Source organism: Carcharodon carcharias, chromosome 10 (assembly GCF_017639515.1).
Source record: "Carcharodon carcharias isolate sCarCar2 chromosome 10, sCarCar2.pri, whole genome shotgun sequence".
Classification (NCBI taxonomy): domain Eukaryota; kingdom Metazoa; phylum Chordata; class Chondrichthyes; order Lamniformes; family Lamnidae; genus Carcharodon; species Carcharodon carcharias.
This window is the reverse complement of record NC_054476.1, coordinates 148,229,009-148,254,814: the sequence shown is the minus strand read 5'-3', so window position 1 is coordinate 148,254,814 and position 25,806 is coordinate 148,229,009. Positions and strand designations below refer to the sequence as shown.

General features: G+C 39.5%; 2 protein-coding genes across 4 annotated transcripts in view; one reads left to right on the top strand and one right to left on the bottom strand.

Moving 5' to 3' along the window:
* The window catches only part of LOC121283194 (ribosomal protein S6 kinase beta-1-like), a 77,234-nt gene extending 71,480 nt beyond the window's left edge, over positions 1 to 5,754 (top strand). Inside the window, exon 15 of the mRNA XM_041197443.1 lies at positions 1,091 to 5,754. Coding sequence (XP_041053377.1) covers positions 1,091 to 1,334 — 244 coding nt within the window. The 3' untranslated portion in view covers positions 1,335 to 5,754. The remainder of the gene's footprint in view (positions 1 to 1,090) is intronic.
* rnft1 (ring finger protein, transmembrane 1) overlaps positions 1 to 25,806 on the bottom strand; it is a 106,326-nt gene that overhangs the window by 9,794 nt on the left and 70,726 nt on the right. Inside the window, exons 8-10 of one of the 3 annotated variants that reach the window (XM_041197446.1) lie at positions 23,752 to 23,817; positions 22,066 to 22,167; positions 21,286 to 21,337 (exon numbers count right to left, since the gene is read on the bottom strand). In XM_041197446.1, coding sequence (XP_041053380.1) covers positions 21,329 to 21,337; positions 22,066 to 22,167; positions 23,752 to 23,817 — 177 coding nt within the window. In that variant the 3' untranslated portion in view covers positions 21,286 to 21,328. Of the gene's footprint in view, positions 1 to 18,995; positions 21,972 to 22,065; positions 22,168 to 23,751; positions 23,818 to 25,806 lie in introns of those variants that run through there. The other 2 variants (XM_041197444.1, XM_041197445.1) reach the window with 2 other exon arrangements.

Genomic DNA, 25,806 nt, shown 5'->3' with positions numbered 1-25,806 from the left:
GGGGATTACTGTTGACTGGAAACCGAACTAAATACTGTGGTTACAAGAGCAGGTCAGAGGCTAGGAATCTTGTGGCGAGTAATTCACCATTGACTCCCCGAAGCCTGTCCACAATCTACAAGGCATAAGTCAGAAGTGTGATGGGATACTCTCCAGTCGCCTGGATAAATGCAGCTCCAACGACACTCATGAAGCTTGACACCATCCAGGACAAAGCAGCCCATCCACTGTGGGATTTTTTACAGTCTACACAAATATTCACTCCTCCAATGAACAGTGGCAGCAGCGTTACCAATCTACAAGTTGCACTGCAGAAACTCACCAAGGCTTCTTAGACAGCATCTTCCAAATCCACGACCACTACCATCTAGAAGGACAAGAGCAGCACATATATGGGAACACCACCACCTGGAACTTCCCCTTCAAGCCACTCACCGTCCTGACTTGGAAATAAATTGCCGTTCCTTCACTGTCACTAGGTCAAAATCCTGTGTCTGCCTACACCACGTGGACTGCAGCGCCTCAAGAAGGCAGCTCACCACCATCTTCTCAATGGCAATTAGGGATGGACAATGAATGCTGGCCCAGCCAGCAAAGCCCACATCCTTTGAATAAAAAAAGGGCAGTTTTCTCAGGCTGTGAAATACACTTCTAGGGTTAGTCATAGAGAAAGAAACTTGTGAACTTTCAAGATAGACTAGCTAGATGGATAAAGTTAAAGGGTGGTAAATGCATATAAATCAACTTGTTTGCCTGGAGGGTGAATGCCCTTTTCCATATTGTAATTTCTATGTATTTTTCTGGGGTAAAAAGAATAATTAGCGTAAGCCTAAAATTGTCTGAGCTTTGTGTGAGGATTAGCCTTTGCTTTTTCCCTCTTATTGTGAGTGTTTTTCACATGCATCATTAGGTTTTGCTTAGCTGTAACCAAGAAGTCACCTTGTACAAGAGTTGCCTCATGTACAGAATATTGGAAGATCCCAGTTTAGTTTCCCACTGCATATGTTTTGTACATTATTAGATTAGTTTTGGCCAGGTTGAGCAGATTAGTTTCTGTGAACAATTTACTTAATGCCACTTTATTTTTCAGCCCAGTGAAGTTCTCATCTGCTGAATGCTGGGCCCGTGGAGCCAACATGGAACCACCCAGAGAACGTGGATCATCAGACTACCCAATGGATGTCGGGATGGAACAGATGGACGTGACAGTTAGTGGAGAGGCATCTGCTCCACTGCCAATCCGACACCCCATGGGCGTGAGCTCTGTGCCTTTCAAAAAGCAAACGTATCCAGTGCCCCCAAATAGACCAGCACATCTGCGCATGAACCTATGACGACAGGTGAACATGGAAGGAAGGAAAAAAAGATCATCAATGCAAGACTGCGCCTGTGTGAGCGCTAACCAAGTACAACTGTGAGAGTATTTTTGGGAGGGTACCAAGCCTCCCCATCTTCCTCTCCCCATCCCCCCCTCCCCCCTCTCCCCTCCCCTCCTCACCCTCCCCTCCCCAACCCCTTTTCAAAGACAACCATGGAAATCTTGGTTCAGGACAATTACTCAATTAAAACATATGCATCACTGATGGGAAAAAAAGGGAGATTAAAATAATTGGCGGGTGATGAGCATCTTTGAGACGCATGTACTGCATCAGTGTAGGGGCATTAATGCCCCACGCAGCATTTCACCTCTTGAGGTTCTGCACTAGACGTTAACAGAAAAATCCTGTGACTCATCATCGTTAATGGTATTGAAGAAATCTTTCTGCTTAGGTGCCTGATGAACACAGTATTACCAAAGGCAGAGTTGTTGCACGGCTTTGCCTGAACCTCTCAATCAAACTGCCGCTTGTGTCCGGAGGGTGGGGCAGGGTGCAGAGAATGCTGGGTGTGTCTGCATCCACGATAGGAAAGATTGCACATTGTCATAATGTTATCAGAGCCCAAAGTCTCAGACACTCAATCCTGTATTGTAATACATTGGAGCCCGCATAAATACAGTTTATGGAAAGAGATCATGGATTAAAAAAAATCTATATACTACGCTGTAATGCGTACAATGGTGATACAATTGTATTAACTCTTTGATGCATACAAGTCTTAAAAGCTTAAATTTGCTTTATGTAGACTTAATGTTTGAAGAGGTTTGAAGTTTACCACATTATCTGCCTTTTTGCCTACTGCAACTATACTCTCTTAGAGCTGTCAATAATCACAGTACTGCAATAGATCTGTCTTGTTCTTTTTTTAAAGGGTAATGCCATTTCCCAAGAGTGTGTCACCAAATAGGTGATGATGTGCAACCAGCACTTTAAAATCTGGACCACCTGCATTTCTGGCTCATTATGAAGCTCCAGTTTAAATCATTTCTTCTGTTTACATCCTTTAAATGTCACTGTTCTGCTTCTCTTTAGAAGTATGTTAACATGCTGGCGTCCATGCCATATATTTCTAGCATAGTAGACGCCAAAACTGATATTCCTCCAATCTGCTAGATGTGGTAAGTATAAGGAGGGGATGGGAAATGAAGGGTATCTGTTTAGACTCAAACCAAATCTTCCCTTCCTACATTCAAGCACCCCCAAAGACTCTGAAATTGAGTGTTGGCACCTCGCATGGATGAGCTGTGGTTCTGAACAGGATGCTGCATTAAGCCCTCTAAAAGACACATTTTCCACAGCTATAGTACTTGACTAATATTTGTTCTGATTCTGTCATGCAATGTTCTAGACTTCCAGGTCTGATTGTGTGAAGTGTAGTGTGTGCTGAAATTTTTTTTTTACAAGCTGCTTTTTCTCTATACCTGTCTCTGCTATTGAAATCAGTTGAGCCATAGGATACAAGCCATAAATGTCTTTATGCACGGAAAGGCAGTCTGGCATGCCATAGGTCTTTTTATGAGCACGAACCTGTATGACAGCTTAAGTCCAAGCTTAAAAGCAGCTGTTATGTATATAGACCTTCAAAGAGAGACATGAAAATGCAGTTCAGAAGCCATTCATTTCAGTGATTTTTATTCTCTTGTTAGATTTATAAATATTTAATCCCATTTCTTGTTCTTTGGGTCAAAGCACTGTGTTCTCATTAATTTAGGCTACTTGAATTTTTTTTTTGCTAAATCCAGGACTTGATCATTATTTAAAGGACTCCTTGCCTTTCCCTAACCCATTGCTTGATTACGTCGGTAACGACATTTGCTGTGGGTGGTGGACCTATAAGTCACACTTGGATGCTTTTCTCAAGTAGAAAATCATGGCAAATGAAATGACCCCTCTCTATGTGAGCAGAGTACACCAGCCTGAGGCATAAGAAATGATAGCAAGAGACAATAAACTTGAAAGAAGGAATGGCTTCTTCAATGTGTTCAACCCAAAATTTTAGATTTATTTAGAAGGTTAATTGCTAACTCCACCTTTCTTTCCCCCACAAAAATTCCATTGTGTTTTAAAGGCACAGATTCAAATAATGTCAAATCATAGCCTGTTCTATTTTTCAACAAAATCTTAGATGAGAATTCTACTCTTGATTTGGGAAAACATGCAGTCACATTTAGGCCTTGCAGCACAACAGGAGCACCATTTTTAATCCTCAGCATTGTAGAAGTGGAGAGATTTATGTTCTGACACTGGACTTGTGCTGATCCACCTATATAGATAATGGTCATAATTTACAGCAAAAAAAGCTCGAGCTTCAGTACTAGACATTCAAACTTGTTGACCTATATACGTTTAATTTTGTGAGGCTGAGTGCGTCACCCAATCAATCTCACATCCTGAAACTGCCCACGTGACTCAAAAGGTGGTGCATGCCAAGCTAGCATACCCACTCAATGATGACCCTGGAGTTCAGCATATTTGTGAAATCATTCATCAGCAATGCGAAGTATCGTCATTACATTTTCTGTTGGTTTCTCATGTTTATATCTCACCAAAACTGCCTTCCTCGGGTGTTTGAAAATGGCCTTGCTCCTAATCTGTGCTGGTGACAATATGTCAATTTGCCCTAAAAGTCCTTTCAAAGTTTATTATTTTGGATGTAATTCAGTCTTAACTGCTCTAAAAATTACTGCGGTCGCACTTGGTTAATTTTTTGGGCTGATTTGAAATTTTCAGGTCTAGAAATGTCTAAACTTGTCCTCTGGTGGGGCTGCTGTATGATCAGTTGGCAGGGAATGCACTGAAATGCAAGTGGCATCCTCCCCTTTTGTCTTTGATTTACACATCACTTCTTGGTGACATGGCTGATATTGGAATTTTTCCATTAAAAAGAGGATCACGGTGTGAACTTGTGTCCCATCACAGCAGCACAGATGGCTACCAACAAGTTGTATACCACTCTGAGATTGAACACCTTGACTATGTAATGCACTTAATGCAATGTCATGTGAGAGTTGGTTGGAGCAATTTTAACAAGCTTCATGTGTGAGATGCTGTAAAAATGTAAACTGCCAGAGTAACCATATTTGCCAGGAAACATCCTCAAGGAAGAGGGCAGTTGTGCTCTTAACTCAAAAGCTCAGTTGAAGTCATGGTTTAAAAAAAATTTTTTTTTGAAGTTTTAAGCTTAACGTTTTAAGTTTACAAGGGCATAACTACCTCTCGCCTTAGTTATACAGTTTTTTTCGGTGACTTCAAAAAAACTTTTTTAGTATTTTAGTGCTGAAATCTGTAAATTTCTATTTAACTCTAATCAAAAAAGGCTGATACCCAGTGTGTACACCTCCCTTCAAATCTATTGTTATTGATAATGAAGGATCTATTCTCTGTAATCAGGTCTGTTGTTTCTGAGTATGTCCAATCCATTATTTGATGATGGATTCTGAGATTTTACAAAGATTTCTGGATTGCATTCCATGATTCCATTCATTTTTACATTATAATCAGAAAGTCAGAGGCCATGAATAAATGCAGGTGCGTAGATTTGAATATTCCCAAATAACTTGTTTATTTCTATATTTCAGAACAAAAATCAAATAATGACCTGCATTATACTCAAGAAATGATGTCCGTTGAACCTATAAAAGCATCCAAAAATGACAGTTTTATAAATGTCAACTTCTAAGTAATTCTGAAACAGATTTCTTTTGAGACAACTGGAAATTGGGATTCTTAGCTTAGGCTATTGAAGGAGCACTATGCCTTGGTTGACTTTGAGTCATTAATATTGTATCCAAAGTCCAATCTAATTCATAAAAAAATGTATTCCTTGGCAGTGGATCATGCACTTGTTAGGAGCTAGGAAATTGGCTGCAGGTGCCTTTGGCTGTCCTACATTCTGCGGCCACTAGAGCTGCCATGCTGGATGTAAGAAGGCTGAGAGAACAGTGGCTGCATGTTCCCTTTCACTTGTGTCTGGTAGTTGTGTTTCGTAGGCACTGCTTGATGGAGTGGAGATGTTAGTGGCTTACAGCTTTGATCTACCAGATTAGCAAAGATGCATTTACCCACTGGACTATTTGGGGAATGTGTGGGGGTGGGAGGGGGGAAAGACTTACTCTGTGGGTCATGCAAGTTCACATTTTATCACACTTCAAACTGCTCCACAGCCACTGTAGCCTGACCACAGAAAATAGCAATTAATTAATGAATCACTATCAGTTCTGGAGTCAGTCTCTTTCCTTCAATGATTCTTTATGTAGCAATCTGCAATCATGTAAAGGCCAATATGTTTTCAAGATTGTAATTATGGAGCACTAAAACACAGGTTGGAATGAGTTTTGGTGTCTTTTATTAAATAAAATCCAACACTTACAAAGAATTGTGCTGAACTTTATCTGAGTTTAAGAATTTTGTATAAGGAGCATTTCGTGATATCTGGGGAACCGTCTTAAAAGTATTGAACTCCAAAGTCTAAGGAGGCTTAATTAAAGGCTGCTTTAGCTGTTAATTCAGCTCTTCACATCTTAACTCTTGTGGCCCTGATCTTTTTCTCCACCTCTGGGGGGGAAAAAAAATTCTCAGCACAATTTAAACAAATACTTTTGAAAAAGGCTAGGGGGGTAGTGGGGGGGAGGTAGGTGATGGGTGGGGGAGGGGAGTGTGTTGCACACTTCATTCATTGTAATGGTTGGATTTCTGAAGGGCTATAGATTACAAACTGAGATGAATTTTTGCTGAATGACTAAATCGATGTCTTATCTGCTGATGGGATGATGTAGCATCAGTAGAGATCATCCTTGAAAATAAACTTGTTAAAACACCCACTTGGATAATTCATAACACTCGGTTGATTGTAAGCCTTCTACCATTGAAAGTTTAACATTTCCTTTGGCTTAAATATTCACTGATCATGTACATAGTTCTGGCCACCAGCGCAGTGGTGTATGGATTCATGATCCATTGATGCATAATCAATTTTGCATGGAGCAAATAGTTTCATAGAACTCTTGTCCTGTCCTGAACTTTTTAATGAGGTGGTATTTGGTTGTGTTGCTAAGAAAAAACAAGGAGTTTCTGCTCGCATCTCACTCCCTCCCCTAAATCTGTCCAGTGGTGGCCTTTCCTCTGACTTGGGAAAGGTATCAGATACTTTATTGGGGCAGGGAAGGCTGAAGAACACATCTCAGTACTGACATTTTTGGCCATGGCGGGCCATTAGATTCATGTCAAATTCAAACTATGCAAATTGCTTTTTCCCCCATTCTATTTTTTTGTAAGTAAAGAAAAGGCTCAAATATAATATAGGTTTTCCTAGTGGCTTAGTAATAATTTCAAAATTAGGCTTTGTATTTCAACAGATTTATAAAAGTTGTGTTGATCCTTATTTTTCTACGATAGGTTTGAAATTTCATTGTGCAAATGGCTGGTCTATTCAAATGATGGATTAGAAGAAACATTTTGTAAAGTGCTGCCTTCTCTCTTTCTCTCTCTCTCTCTCTCTCTCTCTCTCTCTCTCTCCCCCCCCCCCCCCCCCCCCCCCTCCCGGTTTATTTTGTAGATTTATTGATTTTTTTTTTTGTAATTTTTAACTTGTATTTGTGGGGATGTGGAGAGAATACCAATTTGTTTTTTTTATCAAAGCTTTCAAACTTCTATGAATGTATAGTCTTTGTAGGCTATTAAATTTATTTTTGTCTGTAAATGTAGCTATGGATGCTGCTATAATGTTTATTTGAATTTGTTAATTAGGTGAAGAGGTAGAAATTGATGTGGACATGTTCATAGTTCTCGGGCAGCTTTCTATCCACTGCCATGAAGGTGATGCAGTGCTCAAGTGTGTGAACCAGAGTTTAGTGTGGGTTGGATTGCTGTGAAGGCTGTCAACTCCCAACATTTGCGGGAAGGTCCAGCCCAGTATGACTGTCTTGAATAGTCGACAGCTGCGTTCACATTCCAGCGGTATCATTGTTTTGGTTTGTTTTATGGCTGATGGGTAAATCTAGAACCTAGGACCTGGAGGAGGGAGTCTCGCTCTAAAGTTGAGCAAAAGCTTCTCTTGGGATTTACATTATAACTTCAAACCTGTCTTGTACCAATGTTGTGTAATGTTGGCGCCTAAACAAATTGATTTGGGTCTTTAGACAGTTTAGGAAAAACATTTTAAAACTGCATTTTTAAAAAACTTAACAGATCCATGAGCAGGATTTACAATATAAATGTTGCAAAGAACAGGGAGGTGTGTGCATGTTTGTTCCTTCCCAGTGATATTTTTGGCATGTACTAGAGTGCTTAAATTATTGTGGCTAAGCTCCAAATATGCTCACTTTCTTTAGGAATATTGTAAAACAAGCGATTAAAAATTGTCTTAACCTGAGGTAATTTGCTGTTTTAATGACAGTGAATTAATGTTCAGTTCATGTCCAGTTCACCTTCACACCTTCTACAGCAGTCTCATCTGCACTAGAAACCAAAACCGAGAAGTGGGTCCACCTTTTTTTTGCCAACTGATAGTAGACTGCCAGGGCACTGGATTTGTTCAGGTTTCATGGTTTTAATGGATTTGTTGACATAAGTGCGAGCATAATGTTATTGTTTTACCTGCTTTATTTTTGAAGAAGGGTTACTGAATTTTAGAGTGTAGGCATGAGCTCGAGGATTCAGCACATGGTGAGTTTCTTATCTCAGCCATGCTGTCAGATAAAGTAGTGCAGAATTGGTCACAGGCTTCCTCATAGGAATGAGAAATCAAAGAATGTGGGGCAGTGAGGCTGTTCTTGTGAAATTACGTACCTGGCTACAGAGCGCCATTGGCAGTCCCTTTGAAGCAAAGCCTGAAAAGGACAGCTCCAAAGCATTAAAACCATGGATTCCTTAATGTATGATGTAAAATAGTGATGCAGGCTCTTTTTTTTTGTGTGTGCCGTTCGCCTTTCATACTTCAGTTGCTGGGAAGTGCCATTAGCTGCACCAACTGACCATTCTTAAAAGTGACCATTGGCTTGCTGTTTAACTCTGGAGGGCATCACAGTTGGACTCCTAATACTGTCCAGTTACCCCACACTGGTCACAGGCCCACATCACCTTCCTGTTCAGCACCCCAATCCTACCCCTTCGAGGACAATGAGGTCAATTGTAACAAAATCAATAGAAACAAGGGATTGAAGTTTTGACGATCCTGCCATTGGATGCCATTGTACCATGCTATGCAGTGCACTCATCGCATTGGGCAATCTCACTGATTCTTTAACCATCCTCCTATTTGAAACAGTAATTTGGAAACAATTATATTGCATGAATCTTCTCACATGTGAGGCATGCTGCAGAATTCTTGCAGTTATTTGAGTCATTATTGCCATAATCTTTGTTTCATATGCATTTACTGATTTGCTGCCTATAATCTTACTTGCTGGCCGAGTAACTCAATTAGCTAGTTATTTAATATCCATTTGAAGGAATGGTATGATGGATTGTCTTCCTAATGTATTGTACCGCAAAGCTAGAGCATAGGTTCATGCCCTCACTTGGGAAGGTTCTGAAGCCCCATGTAGAGACCTGGTGCTCTTCCACAGAAAGAAAATCTGGACCCCAGTCATCTAAGCAGTTACTTGTATGCAGATCTGAGGACAGATTGCTTGATGATCAGAAAAAGTAGGGCACAAGAAAAGGAAGGGAATTAGACTTTTTTTATGTCATTTTATCTAAGCAATGTGATGAGTTTAGAAAGTTAGAGCACTCCTCAGGTATGTTGAACATTATTCAACAGTTGAGTACAAAGGTGTCCCCTTGCCTCCAACCTTTTTTTTTGGATGAATTTATACTGCAGTGAATAAACTGATTGTGTGACAAACTATTGCTGTCTTTTGGGCAGCATAAGTACACTTTGTTGCATATCTGCTAATTCTCCAGAAACTTTGTTTGCATAAGCTTCATAATATGTACTTTAATAGTAACATAATCCTGTTGCAGAACTATGCAGAAAAACGGCAAATGCTGTAAACCTGAAATAAAAATTGCTGGAAGAGCACAGCAGATCAGTCACTCTATAAGAGTTCTGTCGAGTTCTATTTGAGTTCTGTCGAAGGGTCATGAGGACTTGAAACGTCAACTCTTTTCTTCTCCACCGATGCTGCCAGACCTGCTGAGTTTTTCCAGGTAATTCTGTTTTTGTTTTGGATTTCCAGCATCCGCAGTTTTTTGTTTTTATTTTTTTTACTCTCTATAAGAGACTGACATTTTGAGAATGACCTTAGTTACGATCAAGGATCCCATCCAAAGTGTTAATCAATCTTTTATAATTACTTTTGTCCCATGAGAATAGAAATTTTAAGGCTTCATCAACAAAAGGGAAGACTCCTGTTAACTAATTATTTATTTTTTGCAATATCCTTGAAGCCTTTCTTTTCCTCATCTCCCAACCAAAGGAAAACACCTTGCTCTGGATTATAAGGGATTGGATGACTGTTAATATCACTGTTTGGGTTAAATATGAATGTTATAGTGCTGTACATACAAATATTAGGGAATTCCTAAAGTTATCAAGGACCTTCATATTTCTTTTATGCTATGTTCACACTATAGCCAAACTCCATACAGGTTATAGTTTCATTAATCATCCGCGAAGATGGCTTTTTTATTGAAAAATTCTTTGTAGGATAAATGAAGGACAGTTATTAACCTGTCAAAGTCAAGTCACAGATGCTTAAAACAAAGCGGGCATCAGAATTATTGAATGTGTTATATAACCTCTGTGGACATTGATTTTTGACTTGTACCATCGTTAAGGTTGCCAGCATGTAAAGAAGTTCAATAGAACCTGAGTAACCCAGATCGTTGGCTAGATGTGGCTCAATTGTAACTGATACAGATATTGAACAGGTGTACTGTAATTATAAAGTTACCGTTTTTGCATATGTTGAATCAATTGGAGTTAGGGGTTGGGATGAAGTCTAGTCTTTGCAGATGAAAGGTTTTGCTTAGAAAACTTGTAAAGCCACAGTTGGCAGCTATGCTGGTGGAAGCCAGAACCAATTTGCTATTCCTGGTAATGCCAATATTTTGGACTTGCCTCGATTGTATGCATGTGGGATGTGGAAATTGCCAAATTTCTAGAGACCAGCAAAAAGACAAATCACAATGTTTTACCAACATTATGTACACTAGTTGATGTAAACTATCTCAAAGGGAAGTTGAATGTGATAGTAACCGCTGAATGTATTGTGATGACCAATTTTCATTTTATTGAAGCCACTTATTACTGAGTCACTAGATTTATCTTTCTTCCTACAGTTATCTGTGTATCAGGTTGTCAAGCAGATGGTTGCATATATTAAATATTGATTAACGCCAATGGTATAAGAAATAGAAATTATAAAAGCAAAGCAGGTAAAAAACAGTTTTCCCTGAAAGTGTGATAAAACTATAGATGCAGCCAATTTTTTTGTTAAATTAGGGCTTCAGAATTGTTTGACAGCTTTTCTGAATTGAGCTGCACTTTGTATTAAAGTACTACCTGTAGCCGCTCATAGATCTGGGAGTATGTTCAGATACCATGTCTCAAGTAGATGAAAGGAATTCAACTTGAAAGTTGGTGTTTTTAGTGTACTCTAAATATGATTTGGAACTTGTGAAATATGAGTAGCAGGATATCACTGTTGCCCTAACATTTATTATGCTCCTCTTGAGAGGATGTCTCAGTAGGACATCTTTTGAAGTTTTCTTTAATGTTCAGTTGGAATTTTGAACATTCATTCGACAATAGGGGAGATCCAACTTTAGTTGCATGGACAATCCTGTTAGTCACAATTGGCCAGGCAGAACAAGGAGTAAGAAAATTCGGTTCTGTAAAATATTTAATACAGAGCTCAAGGTTAAGTTATCTTTATCCCAACTCTTGATTCCAACTCAAAAAAAAAGCACAAATATCTCACCATAACACTTTATATGTAGAACATTGTATCTGATCTTGGATGACTTTTTGCCTACTCCAAGATCAGTATTTTGGCACGGTGCTTTACTGCTAGAGAATTAGACTTCTTGCCTCATTATGCCAATAGGACTACACTGTTTAGTTGCCTGAGTAAAAATGGTGTGAAGCTACATTTTTTTTCTCCTTGCGAATCATCTTGTACTTACTCAGCTGTATTACTGAAATAAAATTTGGTCAATGAATGAGCAGCTGTAAAACCCCATTAAAGGTAAAGTTGAATGAATGTAGTCTTGTTTTGTTTGTTTGGAATTTAGGTGGTAGGTTGCAAGAGAAATAATGATGGTAGTCACTGGATTAGGCAGTTGAGACCATATAACATGACTATCATGTACAGTGTTAAGGTGAACTTGAGTTAATTTTATATGTATTCCACTATTGTAATTAAAGTATGCATCAATTTCCATTTATTGTAAAGTTAAATACTGTAATGCATAGCTAAGGAATAACGTACACTTAGAAGTACTGTATAGTGCAATTGGGCAAACTAATTGGTTTAAAGAATAAGGTCATTAATTTGATTGACCTGTGTTTAGAACCCTACTGCAGTGCATGTGCAGGGCTGTTTCTTTAAACCATTGAATTTACTTTTGGTTGTTTTATGTTTTTAACTTGTTTTACTTAAAGCTGGGGGTTGGGAGAGACGTAGAGCAAGCCTACTGCTTCATGTAAAGCCAGAAGGAATAAAATGTGTGCACATTTATGATTGAGTTGAAAAAGGATGAAGATATTCCCATGTTGCCCATATCATCTGTTACAGTGGGAAGATACCAGGCAGAAATGACTTACAGCTACCTCAGTTGGATGACCTGATGGTGACACCATTGGGAGATTAGGGATTATCCCTGATGAACAGAAAAATGGGAGCATGGGCCTAACCAACATACCAGACAGCAGTCAGTTTTAAAATGACATAGGCCACTGCCGGTAAGGCATCCAGTTAAGACAAGGTCGATGGCGTTTCCAGGAAACAGCGTGGAGAGAAATGTAACAGAGAACAATGTGAAAATGAAAAACGCATATTATTGAGACCATCAATAGAATTATAAAAATTAATATTACAAGGCTCTTTAATTGTAATCAGCTAATAACAGGTGGATAACGAAACTGAACACCTCTTGATATTAAGAGGACCCAGACATATTCAATTCAATGTTGTATGCAAGGTCTTGATTGAAGTCAGAGTTTTGACTGGTCAGTAACCCAGCAGTAATGAAAGCCTGACTACTGTTTTAAATGATTTATGACCTCAACAAACTCTGGCCCAGAAGGTCCAGCTTCAGACTTCACCATCTTGATATGGGTGGCAGCATTCTGGACAGGCTGACAGCCAGATAACAGCAAGGTCACTAATGAAGTAGCAGCGGTCATTCTGTAGAGATTCTGCCTCGATTGGAGTAATGTGTCCAGTTCTGAGTGCCAAACTTTAAGGTTGTGAAGGCATTGGAGAGAATGGTTACAGGGTTAGATGGTGTAGCATCAGATATAATGGAGATTGGGATGGTTGAGAGATTTGATAAAGTATTCAAAACCATGAGGGGCTTGGACACAGTAGGTAGGGTAAAAATTGTTCCCATTAGTGGAAGGATTGAGAATAAGAAGACACAGCTTTAAGGTAATTGGCAAAAGAAGCAGTGGAGATGTGAAAAGCTTCCATGCAAGAAATGGTTATGATCTGGAATACGCTGCATGAGTGTAGTTGAAGCAAGTTCAGTCGATGCACTCGAGAGGGAATTGAGTTATCTGTAAAAGAAGAATGTACAGGGCTATGGGGAGAAGTCAGGAGAGTGGCACTAGGTGAATTGCTCCTGCAGAGAGCCAGCACAGACACGACGGGCTGAAGGTCACCTGTCCTGCAACCATTCTGTGGTTATGATTTTGAGTTCAAACTTGAGCACTGGCAGCATACACACAATACTGCAGATGGTTGATATGCAGTACAGCAGTCATTGGCTATGATAAAGAGAAGCCTTCATTGTACACAGCTACATTGTGTGTTTCGGGCAAGGCCTTACCATTAAGAATCAAGTTTCCTTTTGAGGCTGAATGCCTCTGGTTTTTCTAGTCTTTTAACTCACATTAAGTGCTCTGAGGTAAGAATGAATCTTCACTGCACTCTCTTAAGGGCTTAATTACCTCCTCAGTGACTTGATTGAAACTGGACAATATTCGATATGATGTGACCAGTGCACAATACTGTTCAAGAATGAAATATTTGAATTGTACTCCACCGTGTTATAGTTTAGCATTCCTTTTGCATTGTTGATGGGTAGATCCTACTTTGAGTCTGAACATGGTCCTCTAGGGCAAATAAAATGGGGCAAAAGGTTGCTTTGGTTTGGCTTGTAATTTATTCATTGCAACACAGACCTGTTGCAAATTAAGCATGTGGATGAGTTGTAACCAAACACCTCTTTCTAGTTTAGAACTGCTGGATATACAATGGAGGTCACATCCTAATGTCCATGTGCAAGAGCCAAGACCAAGGTAGGTTTGTGGGAAAATAGGATGGTTGCTGGGAGAGAGCTCTGGCTTTCATTGATTATGCTAAAGTAGGTATATAACTAGTAGGGACACCTCCTGTAAAGCTCCTCACATGAAAACCTGGATTAAGCAATAAGTTATATGTGAATATTTGGAATACTAAGATGGCTTGCCTGATGCAAGCTGCATACTGAATTTTTTATTCACTCATGGGATGTGGGCATCGCTGGCGAGGCTAGCATTTATTACCCATCCCTAATTACCCTTGAGAAATTAGTGATATGCTGCTGCCTTGAACTGCTGCAGTCCATGTGGTATAGGAACATTCAATGTGATTACGGGAGTTCCTGGATTTTGACCCAGCAATGGTATAAGAATGACAATATAGTTCCAAATATGGTGTTCCCATACATCTGCCACCTTTGTCCTAGGTGGTAGTTGTCGTGGGTTTGGAAGGTGCTGTTGAAGGAACCTTGGTGACTTTCTGCAGTGCATCTTGTAGATGGTATACACTGCTGACACTGTGTGTTTGCAGTGGAGAGAGTGGGTGTTGAAGGTGGTGAGTAGGGTGTCAGTCAAATAGGCTGCTTTGTTCTGGATGGTTCTTGTGTTGGAGCTGTTCTCATCCAGGCAAGCAGACAGTATTCCATCACACTCTTGACTTGTGCCCAGTAGATGGTGAATAAGCCTTAAAGTCAGGAAGTGAGTTACTCTCCACATGATAGAGGGGGATTCAGCAATGATAATGCCTTTGAATGTCAAGGGCAATAGTTAGATTCTCTTTTGTTGGAGATGGTCATTGCATGGTACTTGTGTGGTGCAAATGTTACTTGCCACATGTCAGCCTAAGCCTGGATGTTGTCCAGATCTTTCTGCACTTGGACATGGACTGCTTCAGTATTTGAGGAATTGTGAATGGTGTTGAAGATCACACAATCATCGGCAAACATCCCCACTTCTGACTTTGTGATAGGGAAGGTCATTGATGAAGCAGCTGAAGATAGTTGGGCCTAGGGCACTACCCTGAGGAATTCCTGCAGTGACATCCTGGAACTGAAATTATTGACATCCAACCATCTTACTTTGTGCTAGGTATGATGCCAACCAGTGGAGACTTTTGCCCCTGAATCCATTGACTTCAGTTTTGCTAGAGCGCTTTAATGCCACACTCAGTCAAATGCTGCCTTGCTGTAGTCACTCTCACCTCGCCTCTGGACTTTAGCTCTTTTGTCCATGTTTGAACCAAGGCTGTAATGAGGTCAGAAGCTGAGTGGCCCTGGCAGAACCCAAACGGAGTGTCAGTGAGGTTATTATAAGTGCTGCTTGATAGCATTGTCAAGACACTTTCAATCACTTCGCTGATGATTGAGAGTAGACTGATAGGGCAGTAATTGGTCAGGTTGGATTTGTCGTGCTTTTTGTGGACAAGACATACCTGGGCAATTTTCCACATTGTCAGGTAGCTGCCAGTGTTGTAGCTACACTGGAACAGCTTAGCTCGGGGCACAGTAAGTTCTGGAGCACAAGTCTTCAGTACTATTGCCAGAATGTTGTGAGGGCCTATAGCCTTTGCAGTATCCAGTGCCTTCAGCCATTTCTTGATATCACATGGAGTGAACCATCTGTGATGCTGGGGACCTCTGGAAGAAGCTGAGGTTGATCATCCACTTGGCACTTCTGGCTGAGGATGGCTGCAAATGCTTAAGCCTTATCTTTTGCACTGATGTGCTAGGCTCATCCATCTCGAGGATGGGGATATTTGTGGAGCCTCCTCCTGTTAGTTGTTTAATTGTCCACCACCATATACAACTGGGTGTGACAGGGTTTGCGAATTAGGAGCTCAAGTAGGCAACTTGGTCCCTCAAGTCTGTTAAGCCATTCAATAAGATCATGGTTGATCCAATTTTATCCTGTACTCCACATCCCTGCCTACCTCCAATGACCTTTGACCCCTTGTTTATCAAGAATCTATCTACTTCTGCCTTAAAGATATTCAAAGACTGTTTCAACCACCTTTTTGAGAAAGAGAATTCCAAAGTGTCTCAACCCTGAGAGAAATGTTTTTCCTCATCTCTGTCTTAAATTAGTGACCCCTTTTTTTAAACAGTGGCAACAGTTCTAGATTCTCCCACAAGTGGAAACATCCTTTCCACATCCATCCTGTCAAGTCCCCTCAGGATCTTATGTTTCAATCAAGTTGCCTCTTACTCTAAACTCCATTGGATACAAGTCTAGACTGTCCAACCTTTCCTCAAGTCAACCTGTCTGTTCCAGGTATTAATCTAGTAAACCTTCTCTGAACTGCTCACAACACATTTACACCTTTCCTTAAATAAAGTACTCCAGACGTGGCTTCACCAATGTCCTGTATAACTGAAGCATAACCTCCCTTGTATTCAATTCCACTTGTAGTAAACAATAACATTCTATTTGCTTTGCTAATTACTTGTTTGTAACCTTTTGCAATTTATGCACAAGGACCCCATATCCCTCTACGTCTCAGAGCTCTGCAATCTCTCACCATTTAGATAATATGCGTTCTTTTTTATTCATCCAGTCAAAATGGACAACCTTACATTTTCCCACATTATACTCCATTTGCCAGATGTTTGCCAACTCACCTAAACTATCCGTATCCTTTGTAGTCTCCTTATGTCCTTGTCTCAACTTACTTTCCTACCTATCTTTGTGTCATCAGCTAATTTAGCAACCATACCATCAGTCCCTTCATCCTAATCAATTATATAAAATGTAACGAGTTGAGGCCCCAGCACTGATCTGTGGCACAACACATCACATTCTGCCAACCAGAAAATTAACCATTTATGCTGTTTCCTGTTAGCTAGCCAATCTTCTATCCATGCCTATATGTTACGCCCTACACTGAGTTTTTATTTTCCACAATAATCTTTTGATATGACACCTTATCAAATGCTTTCTGAAAATCGAAATCCAGTACATCCATCAGTTCACCTTTATCCACAGCGTGTTACTTCTTCAAAGAACTCCAATACATTGGTTAAACATGATTTTCCTTTCAAAAATCATGTTGACTCTGCCTGATTACCTTGAATTTATCTTAAGTGCCCTAATATAATGCCTTGCATAATAGCTTCTAACATTCAACAGATTCTTTAATAGCATCTAACGTAACAGGACTGCAGAGCTTAGATCTGATCCATTGGCTGTGGGATCGCTTAACTCTATTGCATGCTACCTTCTGCTGTTTGACACACAAGTAGTGCTGTGTTGTAGCTTCAGGTTGACACCTCATTTTTAGGTATGCCTGGTGCTGTTCCTGGCATATCCTCCTGCACTCTTCATTGAACTGGGGATGATCCCCTGGCTTGATGATGATGGTAGAGCAGGGGGCTATGCTGGGATATGGAATTACAGATTATGGTTATATGCAATTCAGCTGCTGCTGATGGCCTACAGTTCGAAATCAATCTCATTTAGCAGTGGTAGCACTACATAACATGATGGGGAGCATCTGTGAAGATGGGACATCATCTCCACAAGGATGTGTAGTCATCATGCCTACCAATACTGTCATGGACAGATACATCTGTGACAAGTAGATTGGTGAGGATAAGGTCAAATCAGTTTGTTGGTTCCTTCACCACCTGCCGACAAACTAGTCTAGCAGCTATGTCCTTTAGGATTTGTCCAGCTCGGTCAGTAGTGGTGCTACCAAGCAACTCTTGGTGATGGACATTTGAGCTCTTGCCACTCTGTGCTTCCCCAAAGTGGTGTTCAACATGAACTGCTAATTCATCAACTGAGGAGGGATGGTAGGTGGTAACTAGCAAGAGGTTTTCTTGCCCATGTTTGACCTGATGCTATGAGAAGTCATGGGATCAGAGTCAAAGTTGAGGACTCCCATGGCAACTCCTGACGGTATACCACTGTGCCGCCACCTCTGGTGGGTCTGTCCTATTGGTGGGACTACCTGAGATGGTAGTATCTGAGATATTGTCCGTAAGGCAGGATTCCATGAGTATGACTGTCAGGCTGTTGCTTAACTAGTCTGTGGAACAGCTCTCCCAATTTTGGCACTAGCCTCCAGATGTTTGAAAGGAGGACTTTGCAGGGTTAGGAGGTTTAGGTGTGTCGTTGTTTCCAGTGCCTAGGTCAATGTCAGTGATCTGTTTGGTTCCATTCCCTTTAGACTTCATAGTGGTTTGATACAATTGAGTGGTGTGAGACCATTTCAGAGGGCATTTAAGAACCAACCACATTAGTTGAATAACAGCTAAAGAAAAAAAAACTTGAATTTATATAGCACCTTTCACAACCATGAGACTTGGCAAAACACTTTACGGCCAATGAAGTACTCCTGAAGTATAGTTGCTGTTGTAATGCAGGCACACAGCAAGCTCTCCAAAAACAGCGATGTTAATAAAGTTCTGTTCTGAGTACTCATTTAAGTTCTACATTCAAACACACAACAAATAATAAGTAGAAATATAAATTGTTCCATTACAGTTTCACAGGCTTTATAACTAGGGAATGTGAGCTACAGTCCAAAACTCCAGTACTAAACTGTTAATATTTTAAATAAAAACTTGTGATAATTGCATTAAACAATCTTCAGAACCATGTTTGAATCTCAAACGAGGTGGGTTGTTCAACTTAAATTGGAAATGTACTAATGTAACTAGGCTTCTGTAAAATAACATTTCATCTTTGGGATGTGGTGTTAAAAAATGAGTTTGAACTCTGTTGAATGGTTTGAGGATTTCTCAAAAGCTAGTGTGAACCTCAAGCTTGTGATTGGTATAAAAGTCTGCTTCAAAAAAGGTGATTCTTTGTCACTTATTTGAGTTGTTACTGATAATATATTAAAGTAACCTCAACACATCTAATATAATTACAACTGGAAGATGTTTAGTTCCCTCTCTTTACTAAAATTGTCAAATGAGATTGACTGTCAGCTGGAGGGAAGGTCCTTGATTGTATTTGACTTCCTCTCATTGGCCTGATACTATTTTTTGTAACATTTCCCCCAAACTTCTGGTTTCTCCTAAACAAATGATTTCACTTGGTCATGGAGCTGTTGACCCCGTTTGGATTTTTTTGGTACATTTAGGTATTTTTTATAGGCAGAGTAAATAAAGGATGCTGTCTGAAGATAAATAAACACCAAGTCATTGCCAGATAAATCATTTTATTTATAATTCTTAAAATCTAAATGAGACTTGGAAAGGGAAAGAATATTCATTTCATATTTCCCTTACAACATGGATTTTACCAAGTAGGAGAAACCAAATTTAAAAACCACAAACACTGAACGAAGTTACTTAAACCCAAAACAAATCTGAAAGAAAACCAACTCATCCAAAGTAATTATAACAATTTATTGGCTAGTGATTTAATTTGATTTCACTGAAATTGAATCACAACCCATAAGTCAATCTAGTAAAAATACAGATTGAATTCTTGTTTTTGACCCACAGCCTGTTAGGAATGCAAGTGCTGCGATGTGGGAGCTACACAATCTGTTCACAGCCAGCAGCATCTAATTTATCCTGTCTGGTTCGAATGGCGCTCCTGTGACAAGGAGCAAGCCCTCTGCCTGTTAGGTTGCAATTACTCAAAGGATCTACCTCAATTAGGACATTGATGGGGTACATAGGTGGGAGTGAATACTTTAAAACATTTATTTAAAAAAAAAATCTCTACTCAAACTTTTAAACAGATCCACCAGCAGTATTGGGCTTCCCTGAGGGAGAGGGGACAGAGGGGATCTCACCTCAATACAGTGACACAGGTGGCAATATTTAGCATAAGATTTTATTGATGATTCCACATTTTCTTTATCCAATACCTTTCCTTTAAATCTCAGTATGAGCAATATTGAGGTTTTATATTTATTTTTAAAAAAAGAGAAACTGCATGTGATACTTAAACTCTTGTAGCAGTTATTAAAAATGTAAGAATCAATCATGAATATATGAAACTACATGTGAGTATGTAAATTCCTGGCTCATTATATAACAACAACTCTATAAGGCAGTATGGTGTTTTAAAACTTTTCTTCAATGTCAGGGAAAGGGTGGGAACAAAATCCAGACACAGTAAAGTCATTCTCTGAAGCACAGGATTTTCAACTGGGACAGGAGACAATAAATAATCCAGCAAGTCCAGCCCCCAATACTCTTGTACTACACATTTCAGACAAGTAGTAATACTGCTTATTGATCACCTGAGCACTTCTTCAGGCCCAGCCTGACAGCACCACTGAGGTTAAACTGCATGTGGGGTGAGGTGGCCTTCTGAAAGTGGTGGTCTGAGGTTGCTGGGTGAGGCAGAAAGGGCCCTGAATATAGAGAATTGCCATCTGTTTTGTGAAACTGCTATGAAGCCAAAATCTCTATAGTGGCATAGCTTTACCTGTTCAAGAGAATCTGGCAAAGAGCTTTTTTTGGTATATTCCAGGAGGACAAGTGAGGGCCCAGCCTTGGTAAATATAAAACATTATTGGAGAGATAGGATATCTTCACCCAAATCCACAGGTGCACTTGGGAGATGAATGGATAGTGATTAAATTGCAGAAACCTTGGCTGTTGCCTCTCTTCTCATTCCTTCTCTTCATTATTAGAGAAGTAAACTCAAGACTGTTCAAAATAAATTAACACATTCTAAAATGATACATTTCAGTTTCTCAATTAATACAAAATAAAACTGCTTTCAATTATGCTTATCATGATTCGATTGCTTTAAAATTGTTCTGTGAATATATCTGAAGGCAAATCTTAGACTGCCATTTTTCTTTTATTCCATCGACCCATTGCCCTCCTACTGAATTGATTGATGATACTGAGAGGTAGAGGTGTTTTTTTTTGGTGGAAAATGAGAAGGTGATTTGGTATTGGGCTTACCCAGTTATTGATGTCCAGCATTGTAACTCTAAGCTGAGTAACACAAACTTGGCATTGCTGTGATGGGCTGAATACCTCTGCCTGCACTGTCAATTTCATGATCTTATGAAAGCTACTCTCACACACATCTAACCCTCCAAATCTTTCCATATAAGTGGCAATCTGCCTTTCTACATTATGGATTATATTACTCTGGTTTACTTGCAAGAGTTTGAACTCTTGTTAAATATCTACTTTCACATAATGCTCTTTTTACTCTCTTGCAATTAAACCCTTTCTTTAATCATCAGACAGTAGTTTGTTACATTTATAACTTAGACTCATCCAACACAATTTCTTATAAAATTACATCATCTCACTCGAGGAAGAAGTTTTGTTTCCATAACTATAAGTTCATTATATTTTTGTCCTGGATGACAAGCCACTGGAATGAAAGTTTTCTCCCAAAATATAATCTTTTTACTAATAAAATAAACATCTCCATGTCTTTGTGACTTGGTGTGGGTAGGCTCTCCGTGATGCTGCATCAACTGTTTTAACACAAATTGACTTGCCTTACCAGTCTGGTGGCCTGAAATTTTCAACAAGACTTCCTTGGTTAGTCAGGAATTCTTCAAAAGAAAATGCAGAGATATTCATGGTATTGAATGAACTATTAGGACATGGAAACATTCAGTAATTATCCAGGGTTGAAGGAGTATGTTCACAACAATTTCCTCCCCCCTCCTGAATTAGAGTAATACAGTAAAAAAATCTGAACCCAAAGCCTGATTGTTTGGCATCTAAAGATAAAATCTAGTCAAAATTCAAATAATGAGTTTAAAACAGTATTCCCAATTTGGAATTGGAAAGGAGCATTGAGAGGCTTAATAAACTTAATAAATGAGTACATTTAATATACAAGTTTCAGCAATCGTAAATCAAAATATTTGATTTGTCAAATGATGTCCATTAACAAAATAAAGCATTTATCTTTAAGTGGTTTTTATTACTAAAAGTTTGTTCCTTTTTTTAAAAAAAACTCTCCTTTGTATTTAATTGTTAGAAAATCTTAATCGTACATTGTCCTATTTCAATGCTGTTGGCCATTGAAGGGACTCGATCAGCTGATTAATAAATTTGTAGATGGGTAGAAGTTGCACCATCTCGCCAGGCCTGAATGTAGTCCAAGATGACAGTCCGACACAAGGGGCAAGTTTTTTCTCGATTGAACCAGAGTGAGATGCACTCCTCACAGAATATATGCTTCAGGGCGGAAAAAGAAAGGCATTCAGAAGAGCTAAAGGTAATGGATCTCTCAAATTTAATTTTTTTTTCCATTTCCCATTAAGATATTTACCTGGCAGACGAGGAGAATAGGTTCTCTGAATTCTGTCTGGCAGATGGGGCAAATGTCTCCTGCATCACTGCACTGAAGCTTGCTGGCTGCAGTTCCGTAGTGCTTCAACAGGGCAAAGTGATATAGGTTCATGGTTTTGTTAACAAAATATATATATTTATACACAATATTTTAAAAATAGTCTGCATGGAGACCAAATCTTTATATAACAATTGTAAGACAACTGGAAATGTTAACATTGAAATCACCCACAGTTAAAATGGAAATCCCGTATGTAAATAGTAACAATGTAGTTGCCCATGCTGACCAGTAGGTGGGTTCAACTGATTACAAGTCCTGCCACAGGCAGTTTTCTCTAAGTTTTAAAAATAAAACAGTCTGGGCTGAGTAACTAGGTTACTCAGGAAAATTAAAGACTAAGTAACATTATAGAGCTATACCAGAATTCTCTTGAACAAAGATCAGGAAAACCTATGCTATAGATTAACAGACACCAACCTAAATGATTCACTTTTCCAAGGACGCTGATTCAAAAGTAGCTTACTCTTCTAGTAAACAGAATATTAAAATAAGTCCAACTGCTAGACAGGCTAATTAAAAATCCAATTCGGTTTATTTTCAGTTAAATTACACAAAGGAGTAAACCATGGATAGCATCCATTATCTTTTCCCATTTTGCTCAGTCCTCATTGCATGTTTAGTACACCAGCAAACTTCTTCAAATCTTGTCTGTTGAGTTAGCATAATATAAAGTGCTACTAGCCCACACAGACCAGAAGTAGAACTAATACTGCAAAGAGACTCGCCTTTAAAAAAAAACTCTTCAAAACCCATGACCCGGCTCGGAGAGAATCATAAAACCCTGCAGCACAGTAGGAGGCCAGTGCCAGCTCTTTGGAAGAATTCTCCCATTAATTCCACTCCCCAGCTATTTCCCCATTACCCTGAAAATTGGTGCTCTTCAAGGATATGCCCAAATGCCCTTGGAAATGTACTCTTGTTACATTGCTTTTTTTTTATAAAAAAAAAGACAGCTAAACCTTAAACGGGTGAGCACAGGTTCAAGCTAGCAAAAGGCAAATTTAACAGCAGTTTCTCTTCAGAGTGATCAATGTATGACATGGACTTCCAGGCAGGGTAATGGAATTGTTTACAAAATCTCTAGGCAATACAATGGAGGTTGTATTTCTCCCTGCCCCCCAAATAATGGGCATAGGTGGACCTTTTCCTCCAGTTAAATTTTGGGAATAGTTTCCAGAATACCATGGGCTTTGAAAAATGGTGAGTATAAATCAGATGGGGAAAGTAACCTAAGGTGATATCCTGGTGAGTACTCCTGTTACCATAGGAGGCCAAGAAGAAATTTGAATATTCTTTCATTAAAATAAAATTTGGTTGCACGTTTTGTTTTGTGGTTTTACAGATAAATCAGGGAAAAACCTGTTCATAGGCTGTTAAAGGAGGAAAATGTCTTTAAATGAGGGGAGTTTTTATTTTGCTTAAATACGTGTTTCCAAATAACAGATCAACAAACACTAGCTGCCATGTCCCAAGGTGACCAAGAGATGGCAGCAGGTCAACATTTTATTAGCATCTGCCATTGCTATCTGGAGAATGACCACTTGGAGGGGATGTGAAAAGAAGGCAATTAGTTTACTAGAACGTAACAATATTGTACTTATTCACCTGCTTGTGGATCAAAGTTTTCAGAGCCCTCCTGAAATTGCTCCACCGACCATAAATTCCAAGGAGCTAAGGATCAAAAACATGGCATCAGAAACAATTACTGCATTTAAAGTTACCAGCGCATGGTAGCATAGTGATAATGTTCTTTGAGTTTTCTACCCGAAGGCAGATCCTTGGCAACAATCTGCGGAATCACAGAAAAGTACTGCAATTTATTTTACTACTGGTTGGGTGAGCCACATGCGAATTAGCATAGGAGAAATAAGATTAGAGAAATTAATGCGTGACTCAAAGATTGGTGTGGGAGAAGTGGGTTCCAGTTTATGGGGCACTGGCACCAGTGTTGGGGAAAGTGGGGTCCATTGGGACGGTCCACACCCGAACCGTGTTGGTGTCCTCGTGAGCTGCCTAACTAGGGAAGTAGAGAGGGTTTTAAACTGAATGGTGGGGACAAGGGATCAAATTTGGGAAGATGTGGTAAACCAAAGATTAGAGACAAGGTAAGAGAGACAGGTATTAATATGGGAAATGATAAACAGACTGTGACAGGAAGGGACAGAGTACAAATTTAAGAATAAATTAACAGATAAGACTAGATGCTACAAAAATAATAAAAAGGATGAAACTAAAGACTCTGTATCTAAATGCACATAGCATTTTGAACATAAGAACTAGGAGCAGGAGTAGGAATTCAGCCCCTTGAGCCTGCCCCGCCATTCAATACGATCATGGCTGATCTCATTTCAGCCTCAACTCCAATTTCCTGCCCTTTTCCCATAACCTTTCAACCCGTTACTAATTAAAAATCTGTCCATCTCCTCCTTAAATTTATTTAGCATCTTGGCATCCACTGCACTGAGGTAGTGAATTCCACAGTTCACGACCCTTTGAGAAAAGTAATTCCTCCTAATCTCTGATTTAAATCTACCACCTCTTAGCCTAAAACTTTGCTACCTTTGCCCATCTGCTTTGTCCAGTCTATATGTAGATTAAAATCCCCCATGATTATTGCTGTACCTTTCTGGCAAGCTGCCATTATCTCTTCTTTTATACTCGTCCTAGAATGCCCCACAAGGGGAAACATCTGCTCTACGTCTACTTTGTCTATCCCCTTTGGCATCTCATATACCTCAGTTAGATCTCCTCTCACCCTTCTAAACTCTAGCGAGTATAGGCATAAACTCTTGTGTTCTCCTCATAAGACAAACCCTACATCTCTGGAATCAATCGAGTGAACCTCCTCTGAACTGCCTCCAATGCAACTACATCCTTCCTCAAGTAAGGGGACCAAAACGGTGCACAGTACTCCAGGTGCAGTCTCACCAATGCCTTGTACAGCTGCAAAACTTCACTATTTTTATACTCTATTTCTTTAGCAATAAAATGCCAAAATTCCATTTGCCTTCCTTATAACCTGCTGTACCTGCATACTACCTTTCAGCGATTCATGCACAAGGACACCCAGATCCCTCTGCACTGAAGCATTCTGAAGTTTCTCTCTATTTAAATAATAAGTTGCCTTTTTATTCTTCCGACCAAAAACAAAACAGAGGAACTGATAGCACAAGTAGAAACAAATAAGTATGATCTTATAGCCATTATGGAGTATGGCTACAGGATGATATATTGAAGGGTATGTGACATTTAGAAGGACGGGAAGTTAGGAAAAGGTGGGGGGTGGCTCTGTTAACTAGTGATGGTATTAGCACATTAGAGAGGGATGACCTAAGTTCAGGAAACCAGGATATGGAAGCAGTTTGGGTTGAGATGAAGAATGATAAAGGCAAGAAGTCACTTGAGAGAGTGGTGTACAGGCCCCCTAATTGTAACTACATAGTAGGACAGAGTTTAAAAGAGATAATGGCAGCTTGCCAGAAAGGTACAGCAATAATCATGGGGGATTTTAATCTACGTATAGACTGGAAAAAACAGATGGGCAAAGGTAGCAAAGATGAAGAGTTCATAGTTATGTTTTCAGGGTCATTTCTGGAGCCAACCAGAAAGCAGGCTATACTAGGCCTGGTATTGAGCAACAAGATAGGATTAATTGATAAC